This window comes from Falco rusticolus, chromosome 4 (genome assembly GCF_015220075.1).
Source record: "Falco rusticolus isolate bFalRus1 chromosome 4, bFalRus1.pri, whole genome shotgun sequence".
Taxonomy (NCBI): Eukaryota; Metazoa; Chordata; class Aves; order Falconiformes; family Falconidae; genus Falco; species Falco rusticolus.
The window spans coordinates 12,601,903-12,613,824 of NC_051190.1; the positions used below are offsets into that span (position 1 = coordinate 12,601,903).

The following is an 11,922-nucleotide window of genomic DNA, read 5'->3' on the forward strand; positions in this document are numbered from 1 at the left end:
TTCTTCACAAATAATGCATTAGATTTCCATTTGAACAACCAAAAGCTTGGGTACATGCGATTTTTTTTATTTATTTGGTGCCCACTGTTTATCTGATTACCTAAGATTCCATTTTCACGGTCCAACTGCCTAAGTGCCAAGGTTTATCACTGCTGCTTTTGTGCCCATTTACTCAGGTTAACTTGGCATTTGTCTTCCTATGTCTGAGGCAGACTGAGAAGCTCTATCACACCATTTCTCTTAAAAGCAAAGAGATGCTGAGAGTACCTGCTACCCATGCCCTCAGAACTGAGTAGTTGTCAGCTGCTTAATTGGTTACAACTATTTTTTGAGGATCCAACAGCTGTACTGAAATATAAACAGCTCAAACACACCATAAAATTTAAGGAAAATTCCCCTCAAACATTTGGAAGCAACACTAGTAACACTGAAATAACTTAGGCAAACAAGACATCAGGACGTTATGTGGAAGCAATGTTGCTGAGCACTCAAGACTGCTGCCCACAAGAGATGGCAAATGTTTCAATATTACTAGATCTTCAGGGCTGCATTACTGCTACTACAACTTCTTATGCTTTGCTTAAGTTAACACACACATAAGGAGAGGGGGAAAAAAAACCCACCACCACAACAACAAAACTCACCCTGCAATGAACAGTTACTGAAGCCACAGGTACAATTTGGTTCTCACAGCTTACATTTTGCTAGGGAAGAAAACCAAGCAGCATTCCCTTACCCACAGGTATTAAACCTCAAGTAATTTTCAAATATTTTAATGACTGTTCAGATCCTCTGTAGTGCCAATTCATGATCCAGTCTAATATCGCTACTGAAAATGCTTTACTTTTTTTATGTCTTCCTGTCTGGAGCTGGGCAGAAACCAATTGGACAAGAATAAAAATCTGGCAAGCTGGTGCAACTGATCTTCACAAGCCACAAGTTGATTCAAAGTCTACTTATGACACAGAAAAGTTCTCTCAAATCCAAGCAGTGTTAACAAAAAACCACACCAAGCCACAAAGACACAGGAGCTTTCAATGAAGGTAAAAAGTATTTGCTTTTTAATATGCACTTAAGTCACAGTATCGGTTTTGAGATCATTATACGAGGTAACATTTTCATTGTATTCACAAAGTATTTTTACAAGAGCCTGTCTATACACCGAAGGAGCACGTACTAAATAAAGGAACCCAAAACTTGTGGTTTCAGAGCAAAAATAAAGTCAGTGACCAACATTCTTTCCATTCATCTTTATCAATGGTTGCACAACACACTGTAAAAGCCATCAGAATAAATAAATGAAATCAAAGGAGATACGCATTTCAGCATTTTTCTGCCTGTCCTCACCTGATGTCAGTAGTAAAATGCAACCATAATCTAATAAAACCATTTGAAATTATTTTACAAATTCTAGACATAGATAATTTTCAGTGTCCTGTATCACTCTGGAAAAAAAAATAAGGTAAAACAATCATTTAATGCGATTTCTATTAATAGAACAGAATACATTAAAAAAGAGCAGCTACTGATCAGAACATAATGAAATGAAGGCAGACCTGGTGTGCTAGTGGGATTTTAGTTGAAAGCTATGTATTTAGACATTATTCATGTCAAATCTGAAGGAGAACTTTAGTAAAAAATAGCTGTTTAAAGTATGAACTTTCTGATAGCAGGTTACATAGTACTCCATTACGCACACATAACTCCTGGTTTTTACCAGTATTTATTTGCAAGGCTCTAGCACTGAGATTTCTCCTTCAGCAACAGATTATTTACTATGATACAGCATATAGAACAATGGTGAAGCATTTCTTGACAACTCAGAAGACAGACATACTGCAAAAGTCCATGTCTCTGAAAATGAGAAATGGAGACAACAGCCTCCTTGCATCTTCATTAGCTAGATCCCTTCTCCTCTTTGGCAGCAGAAGCCTCCATAGGAGTAGCTTCCAAATCTTTGCTTGACTTCTCTTCTTCTTCATTTTCATCCTCTTGAGGGTAAAGATCTGGATATTTTTGCATGCATTCCTGCATGGCACGGAATTGGTCCACACAGTCTGATCCCTTTATTTCTTCTGTACTATAGTGGAAACAAGAAAAGGCTGACTTGAACTGTTCCCCACAGGGACCACTAGCCATTCCACCCAGACATGGGCAATTCCAATTGATATCTCCATTGGGCAATATCAAACCTGAACAAACAAGAGAGAAGAAAAGTTAAAGCACTCCTTCCAAAAAACTGATTTTATTTAGTGAAAGCTGCTATGTTGCAGGTGTAAGCTGAAGTACTAACAATGCCATATTAGTTCTGTAGCTTCAAGTGTACTAAAATGCCTTTTACTTCCTGGCCGGTCTGTTTCCATCTCTGATGTGTATGATTCTTTACTGGCCACAAGTGAGATTAGTTCTATATCCATGCCTGAATTAAGTCGTTTTCCCTAAACTACAGACCGCTACAAATATTCTAAGGAAACTGCAAAACAGAGCAAAGTCAAGTCAATCCACTTGCCAGATTCTGTTGGGGAACAAGCAAGCCTTAGAATAGTGTCATACAAGTCACAAGAATTTAATTCCAGTATTAAGACTGGAAGTCTTTTAAATCAAGTTGGATGGATGCATTTTTCTTCATTTTAAATGAACTCTGGAATATTAACCCAAAGCTTTCCCCCTTAAAATGTGAACTGGGAAACAAGAATTACAAAAAATGAAAGTCAGTTTGTAAGACAGATTAATTCACTGTACGGGATCTGGCTGAGCCCCACAGCAGCCCTCAGAGTGCCGTGCTCATCTTGGTAGCTAGAAAGGTGGTGATAACACACCAATGTTTTCACTCCTGCTGAGCAGTGCTCCGCAGCATCAAGGCTGTCTCTCCAACCTCCTCCCTGCCCAGTTGGCTGGGAGTGAGCAAGACCTTGGGAGGGGACACAGCCAGGACAACTGACCCTTAAGTGACCAATGGGATATTCCAGACCATATGACATATGCTTAGATATAAAAGCTAAGAGAAAGGAGGAAGGGAGGGCATTTGTTATTTAAGATGCTTGTCTTCTGGAGCAACCACTATGTGTACTGTGTGTGTGCACTATGTGTATGTGTACTTCCTGGGAAGTGGCCAAACATCACCTGCTGATGGGAAGTAGAGAACAACATCTTCTGTTTTCCTTCTCTTCCATGCATGCAACTTTTGCTATTGCTTCATTAAACTGCCTTTATCTTGACCCACAAGTCTGGATTTTTTTCCACCTTATTTTCTCCCCCTTTGTTCTGCTGAAGAGGGGAGTGATAGAGTGGCTCGATGCGCATCTGGCATCCAGCCAAGGTCAGGCCACCACAGACCACAAGGAGTAGTGAGAGCCAGGTTGACTGGTTCTCAGAAACAAAACTGCACTTTGGATCACAAGTGAAAGAGTTAGGTCTCGTTTTAGACTCTGAACTGGAATAGCTGTAAGCTTCTGCTCTGGAACAGTTAAAGTCATCACAGAAATACTTCAGTGATGGAGTAGCAAGGTGAAAATTTAAATAGGTGTATGTTCCTTGAGACATCAACTGATACGCACAATGAATTTTAAGCAGCAAGCTAGAGAATTAATCTCTAAGTTTTAGAAAACCTTTTGAACAGGCAGTTATAAAAAAGTAATATAACAGACTTAGTCATGTGGGCTTCTAGAATCCCTAATATATTGCTCTCAAGCAATACAACTCCATTCCCTTTCTCTGTTTTACATAAACATACATGTAGTTATGTTCAGCTGCAAAGAACAAGAGAAATACTGTACTGTGATTCAAGCTGGTTTCTGCTCCACTTCAACAGTTTGCTCTCTGCGTCTCCTAGCTGACTTCCCTAACTTCATGTCCATGTTGAGTTTCCACAGAAGCTAACAGCATGTGCATAAACCTGAAGTTTAACTACTTTCCCTTTAGAAGCAGGTATGAAAATACCATTGTCAAAAAACAGTTGCATTAATTCTGATCCAAACATGAAATTCTATTTAGGGGTTGATGTAACTTGATGTTACCTAAAATACTCCCACATAATTCAGTAAGTATTTATCATCTTTGTCCTGTGGGACCATGAAGTTCCAGATGTACGTTTCACTCCCACAAGCAACTCCTTAGGCACTAGGCCACAACACCATGAATCTTACGTACTGGTACAGCAAAAGCAGCTCAGTCATATTTATTGCTATATTAAAAAGAATGAAAGGAAAATTTTCTGATTTGCAATTTATCCACAATGTGCTCTAAAACAGTCAATACAGTTCAGCAGAAAAATAGAGTAAAATCTCAGTGTTGAACAGTCTCCTTTTCATTATAGAAAGCAACAGCTGCCTTGGCATAATATAGTCAACTACAGTAATACTGTAATTTTTTCATAGATCATGTTTTATTTGGCAAGATAGTTCTGTAAAATATCTGTAATAATCACTGTACTGAGAAGATATACCTAGCACAGTGCATCAGCATCTCTATCTGCCTACAAGAAAAGCAGAACTTCTGAGACAAGGAGATGGATGGCTGGTGCCAGATTCCTTGTTGCCAACGATGACATAAAGCAGAAAGATGTTGAACATACAGAATAGAAGAAATATAGCTTGCTTTGCAAACTAGATTTTAAAGTCCTATATGCTTCCTCAATAACATCAATAGGTCATTTTAAACAGTCATTTTTTCTAATACTTAAAAAAACCCAAACACATGAAGAGTTTTGAGATGTTCCTGAAGACACCACAGCAATATTACTTGTAAAATAATTCTCTTAAAATAAAGCGTTCCTTTTAGAACCAGAACTGCCTTGTAAGCATGCAAATGTTAACCATGTAAGTTATCCCATAAACAGTACTTTCTTGTACATCACATGAGCATTGATTTGCACCTATGTGATCAATGAAATAGCATCAGTTTTACATGTTATATGCATAGAAACAATGCTTAAAAAAACCACAAAACCACAAATAAGGCAAACACTTCCTGATAATTAAAGAAAGCACGCTTCAATGAGTAAGTGTATCAGCTAGCTTAGAACACAATAAAGGTGGAACCAGATTTCATCCATCACTCTTCCTAAATTGTAAATCTGCAATAGATATGATTACTACTTTTGATTAAAACCAAATTAAAACTTACTTCAAATGCAGTCTGAACCTCACTGATACAGTGAATCATAATCTACTTCAGCCTGCACTTGGGGAAGAAAAAAATAACCCTGTTTACATCACAGCAGATCAAGGCTTGTGTTAGCAATTAACTGCTGGCATGACACAATCTCTTAGCTCATGGGATCTGTTAATATCGTCGATGAAGGCAGGCCCATCTGCATTTATGTCAACACTTGTCTTTGTACTTGCCATAATGAAGTCCCACTGTTGTTCTGAGAAAAGGTTCTTCCCTGTTACATGACAAACATTCCAATAGCAACTTTCACATATAACAATAACGATTCACAATGTAAGATGACATACACATAGGAAACAGGACTGGAAGGGGTATCACCAGTAAAAAAAAAAAGAAAAAGAAAAAGAGTACTGTACATCTGATCACTCATCAAGTTCTTTCTTAAAAGAATTAGGGGGTTTGCTTCATCATTCCTCTGTGGAAACCATTTTGAAACTGTGTTTAAAATAAGAGGACAGGAACAAGTCTGGACAAAGAGAAGGGAGAAGACAGCAACAACCTGTGTTTGAGCTGCAATTCCATAAAAGCACTTTCAGCCAACTATCACAGCTGTAACTCATAAAAATTACTTTTCGTACATAAAACTCACCAGTGCCTTCTTCATATAAGCCTAATAAAATAAAAAACTATTCTGATGGGAGCAAAGATCTCAAGGAAAATGAGAGATCTTTCACATTCTTTCTTTCATCTGCAACACATAAGAGCAGAAACAAGCTCTACAGTGAGAATACTATTTCTAAATGCTGCAAATGAATTCCTAATTTGTTTCTGTCAGCCACAGCTGTTAAAAGGCACATACAGTGAACCTTGAAATACACTGCAATATGAAATGCTAACTTGAACCTACCCTGGTTTGTCTGCATTCCCATTTCACTTGGCTTCATTTCTTTCACTGTTTTTGGCTTGAAGTGAGCCATTAACATTTTGCCTACCAAACTCTCGCAACTGATAAACAAAATAAATTAATAATTAAATCTCATAAGTGATAGAAATAAAGAAGAATATACAACTTTATTTTCTCCCAAGGAAATCAGAGCACAAGTCTTCCTGAGTTACTGACTAAAGTAGACTGCTCAAAAACTGTTAATGTCTGAAGCAAAATAAGGACTACTCAAAAATACTGAATTACACTGTTTATCTTAAATATTAGAAGGGCCCCTACAAAAACCCAAAACTTTAAATAAAAGTTTCCGCTGTATTAGAAAACAATCCAGATGACGGCATTTCTATTCAATAAATTTATTCTTTCCCAGATATGACTGTTCTGTGTGTAGCACAGCAGAAGAGATGGAAAGAGTCATTACACTTAATTATGCTACAGAAGTTGGAACACTGTATACCAAGTCTTCTAAGCAGAAGCTAAATTAGAAAAGCCTGCATCTTACTTTATGTAAAACCCTTTCTAATTTTCTTTTAAATAAAAACCACATGAGCCAGAGCTTCTGCACTTCAACATATACCCATGTCTTTCCTGCCCACAAATTTCACTCCCATTAGATGCAGCTACATTCTGTGACATGACAATTGTTTCTGTTTTGATCTGATGCACTGTAGCCCAATGCTTAAGTGAGTTTTCAGAGAACCTTAAAACATAGTAGTAGCTTATCACATGCTAAAGAAAAAAAAAAAATCACAAAAAAAATCCAACCCAAACTTATTAACAGTATTTAAACAGTTTACAGAGCTTCTCATTTTGAATCACACTGGCACACATTTTCACTGTAAGGCACCCCTGACATAACCAGGTTCTGCCTTTCTCTGTTTACTTCCTTGCTTTATAGTTCAGGAAGCAAGTGGTCCAACATGCTGTAAATACAGAATTGCTAGGAAAAAAAACGCATCACCTCTCCTCCTCACCATGGACTTTCCATATCCAGCAAAATACACCTGAGAAGAACCAATTAATATGGCATTTAAACAAGGAGAAAGTGGCTCTTTTAATTATGGCTAGTTTATTAGTCAAATACAGGCACAAGACTATACACTTGTGGTATACCTACAACCAGAAAAAGAAAATTTGGGGTGGAGCATGAGATGGAAGGAAGAGAATCCCCTCTTTAGAGGTACCAAGAGAACTGTTTTCCATGTTAACACTCCAAGGCTTTATTAGTATAGCTACATTGTTACTAGTCATATCGTTTATGCTAGATCAGAGAGGCTCCCCTCCCTCTCAAAAGGCATCAAATACAGATGATTAGTTATAGGAGCAATATGCATCCACACGTCGTTGCTAGATAGCCACCTTTTACTAGCAGAATATTTAATCACCAGCAAAGACCATGAAAGATTGTAAGGAGGAATACAAGAACTTTAAACAACCACATGTAACATCACTACACATTGCATACGTGAACTTAGCTAAACAGCAAATCATTTTGTTTAGCTGTACACCATGTAAGGTGACAACGGTGCAGCAAACGATAAAAACTCCATGGGTTTATATGTTCTCCAGATATGATATCTGGAAAAAGTCCCTTTGCTTTATTTTGCAAGCAGTCTCCAGTTTTTCAGAAAAAAACAGAAAACCATAGCCCACAGAAAAAGAATGAGGAACTTATTTCTACCTTCTGATCATTAGAGGCTGTTAACTTTTCACTCAACAGACCAAATAGTGAATTCTGAATTTGCCTCAGACAGGAGTTAAAAACTGTTGATTTTGTTTCTCTTCCACATAGCATATCGACAGGAGCCAATATTCTTAAAAATGAGCTCTCCTCAGACACTGTTTTCCACCTAAGGATGAACTACTTTTCATGAATCATTTGTAGGTTCTACCTTTCATCCTGGTGAAGACAGTCACAGATACAAGTGCCAAGTAGATTTTATTGCCTGTCGGCATCTCTGTTTGAAATCTTTAGGGGCTGGTGACAAATCCCAAAGCACAGATTGTTTCCACCAAATAGGAGGTTTGGATATTGAGTCTTAGCCAGCAAAATATGAGGTAGAAGAATTCCTGACAGATACTAAACTGCACCTTTTAAACACCTTTCTGAAACTGAAACCCTCTCATCATTCTCATTTGTGTAATCATAAGACTGAACAGACTCATCACTGCTGACAAGCAAAACCTTTAGATATATCTACTGACTACATATAGGTGAAATGAAGCGAGGATAAGCAGCTAAATGCAAAATAATTTCAACGACCCTATGTATGAAAAAAGTTATTTTAATAACACAGGAAGACACAGTTCAAATGAAACTACACACCGTATCAGCTAACAAAGCAACCCCGTGTGCTCCAGCTGCTAAAATGTGCTTAAATACTGCCCTCTAAAGGTCACAGAGCCACTGGCTTAACTTTCAACAAAATTTCAAAGAGTGAAGCGTTTACTTCAATCTCAGCGTAGTTGAAAGCAATGAGATCACCTCACACAAAGTGAAGGGGCTAAAAGACTGTAAGCATAAATGCAATTAAAAAAATAACACAAATTCACAGATGATCAAGAAAATTTATTAAGCCAGGGCAAAATTTATTTGATCATTATGATCGGAAGATTATGTCATTTACCCATTAGAAACAACCTAAAACATGTTCTGTGCAGCAGAATCTTACTATTAATAAATTATTAATATTGTTATTAATAAAACAATATTACAAGTCTCGACCTCAGAAATATTCTGCTCTCTTAAATCTCCATTTTCAGTTTAGGTCTACTTCACATAAGAAATGTAACCTTCGCTGAAAACTTTCACTTACATCTTTTCAAGACAAGATAGGTACAGTTGAAAACTAAGCAATCGGAACTTTCCTGTCATGCACCAAAGATATTACTACTAGTTACTGATTATATTGCTACTAGTATAATACAGGATTCATCAGATAGAATTTCTATTAAATCACATAGAGATCACCAAATTAAACAGTTTCAGCTGCACACAGGCCAGTGAGCAACTCACATCAATGACGGCATACGTTAACACTTCAGCTACTCTGAAAACTGCAAGTTGCCATTTAAAACAGTGAAAAAAACAATCATGATTTTCACTGGTTAAGCTCTAATACTGTTAAAAGAAGAAAGGAAGGAAAAGTTTTTTCCCACATATCTCTGGCTACTAACCAAAACTATAAGCCATCAACTGATGTATTTGAACAGGCCACTTTGAAAGATCAGTAAAAGTGCAGGAAAAAAACCACCATAAGGAAAACATGTAACTTTGTATGTCCTAATTTGAAAGCTAAAACTACTAAGAGTTTGGGTGTTTATCTACCAAATAACTAGCTGCCCTCAATCTTGAAAAATGGATGAATAATTTGTTCCCACTTCATACAACATTTGTTTTCTGTTTTGGTTTTTTAAGATTGTTAGAATATGATATAATCGATGCATTGCTCATTACTTCTGTTCTTCTGCTTACTACTGACCTTGTTCTTCATAAGGGTCGTCTGGGTCATCTGCAACCAGCTCAGCACTGCTTGGTGTCTCATGGTCCTCCTTGGTTGCAAATATAATTCTGTCTTTCCCTAACATATAAGGGAGAACAAGCAAAAGTTCAGAGAAAGCTGAGACAGGAGTCATTTACAAAGCTACCAAACACCACAAGGTAATGGGATATTCAACATGATGCATTAATATTAATACTGAACGAATCCTGTTGTACTTAGCAATCACCTTCAATTAGAACAGTTGTTGGTTCAGAAGAACACATACAAATTGAAATTCTAGTCTCCTGAAGTTCTAATTTTCACAGCAACATACTGTAATGGCTGCAGATCACAGTACAGTTCATTGAACTGTGAAGTTAAAAAGCTGTTTCAAAACAAGCTCAAACTACTCTGCTACCAGGGCTAACCCAGATGAAGGGGTTAGGCAAAAAAAAAAAAAAAAAAGGAAAAGTGAAAGAAAAACTATAGTAAATTAAAGCGTTCAACGGTATACTTATTAAATACAATACTCTTCATTAAAAACTAGTGTAAAATTTTACAGTAATTATCTGACTTATACTCAAAAGCACCTTAACAATGTAGAACCAACAATGCTGAGGGGTGCTACAATATTATCAAGGATAGAAAAAACTTCCTGCTCTTGTGCCACTCTTGATTTAACAAAGTTCTGTAGCAGGGTGGGGGGAGGCTTAGCTGGAAACCTGAGCAGAGTTCTCTAACAACTCTGTAGAACTATAAAAAAAATAGATGCTCTGATGCAGATGCATGCAAAAAAGAACAGCTAGCTGAAACTTTTCTGAACGCACAACTGAGTATTCATTGGGTGGAAAAAAAAAAAGTAAGTTCCTAAAGAACTTACTTTAATTCATAAAAGCCACTACAGTGTGACTTGGCATATTAGGAACTAGTATCTTTTTGCCCTCGATGTGACCTCAACCAGCAGATTATTTAGTAGCTTCCTTTATTCTGCTCCATAACCAATCCGCATTTAAACATGTCTGCGAAATAAATAAATGTAAACCCTTTTTAAAAGGGAATCAGTTTTCTGTCAACTGCATCGTACTCCGACAAACTTTGTAATGTAGAATGTCTAGTCATTTCTCATATAAAAGGAATTAAAAACATACGAACTCTAGCCCCTGTCACTGCAATTTTGTAGGATGCCATAAGACAACTTACAGATCTTGAAAAGATCCAAAATGTTAAAATAAGGAAATAACATTAAAAACATAGAGCAAAGAGGTCTGTAGGCTATGACTACCTCAGTTTATAATCAGTACGTCAAAGTCTGTAACTTCCAAATGGCATTCAGACCTACAGAACGTCTTTTCTCTGGCATAAAATTTTATATTTAGTCATTTTACATTACTTAAGGGGTGGGTGGGTGGGGGAGGAATACAGCCGCCTGGATACGAAGTGGTGAAGTCTCCTAAGTACAAACCATACAAGATAATACCTCGTACAGATACGGAACCTTAAAGCTCGCACTCTACCCACCCTATATCTCTACCGTTTTTTCCTTAAAAAGGGAAAAAGGACCCACCTCTGACCAGCTAAGACGGTAGAAATTTAGCCCCTGCAGAAGGGCCCCGTTCCACGCCGGACAGGCAGCACGCCGGCACGCCTCGGCTGCTCCACACCAAAACCCGCTGAGGTAAAACACGAGCCCCGAGGTGCCCACACGCTTAGCTCCGGCCATGTCGCGGGGTTGCGCAAACCACGGGCCGCAGGGCGGCACCTTCCCGCCCCCCGCTGTCTGCCGCCGCGACGCGTGTCCCGCACACCGCCTCGCCCCGGGGCGCGCCGCAGCCCTGCGGGGCCCCGCCAGCCCGCAGCGGCGTCCGCAGCGCAGGCCGCCCCCCCGGGGACCCTGGGCGCCCTCTCCCGCCCCACGGCTTCCCGCCTTCCGTGAGGAGAAAGGTCGGAGGCGGGAGGCGAGGCAGCGCTCCCCACGCCGCCGCACACCGCCCGCGGGCGCCCTTCGCCTCTCCGCTCCTCGCAGGCTGCGCTTCCCCTTCGCGGGCTGAGGGGAGCGGGCAGCCGCCCCGCCTCGCCCCCAGCCGCCTCAGGGCGAGCCCCCCCGGCCTTCCCCGCCGGCGTGACATTGGGAGGACGCCCGAGCGCACCTTCTTGCCTGCAGTAGGACATGGCGGAGCCGCCCGGTGCCTTCCCCGGCAGCGCGCGCGCAGACCGGCCCCACCGCGCCCTCCGCTCCTCCGGCAGAACAGAGCAGAGCACAGCCGCAGCAGCGGGCAGCGGTGAGCTGCTCCACGCTATGACCTCCCGCCTCCGGAAGGGCCTTCCCAGCCCGCCGGCGCCGCTGACGCACCTCCTGCCGCCCGCGGCGCGGAGCAGACAGCAGGC

General features: G+C 39.8%; 1 protein-coding gene across 1 annotated transcript; it reads right to left on the bottom strand.

Annotated features, from left to right (window-relative positions):
- Nucleotides 1–1,038: 1,038 nt before the first annotated feature.
- CHCHD4 (coiled-coil-helix-coiled-coil-helix domain containing 4) lies at nt 1,039–11,869 on the bottom strand. The gene is made up of 3 exons (XM_037386899.1): nt 11,685–11,869; nt 9,538–9,636; nt 1,039–2,192 (listed from the first exon to the last, which is right to left on the bottom strand). The coding sequence occupies exons 1-3, from the start codon at nt 11,704–11,706 to the stop codon at nt 1,897–1,899; spliced, it is 417 nt and encodes a 138-aa protein (XP_037242796.1). The 5' UTR covers nt 11,707–11,869; the 3' UTR covers nt 1,039–1,896.
- Nucleotides 11,870–11,922: the final 53 nt, after the last annotated feature.

Coding starts and splice junctions, on each gene's coding strand:
- CHCHD4 (XM_037386899.1), bottom strand. CDS start 11,706: ATGTCCTACTGCAGGCAAGAAG. Junction 9,637..11,684: donor GTCCTACTGCAGGCAAGAAG/GTGCGCTCGGGC, acceptor CTTATATGTTAG/GGAAAGACAGAATTATATTT. Junction 2,193..9,537: donor CGACCCTTATGAAGAACAAG/GTCAGTAGTAAG, acceptor TTGTTTGTTCAG/GTTTGATATTGCCCAATGGA.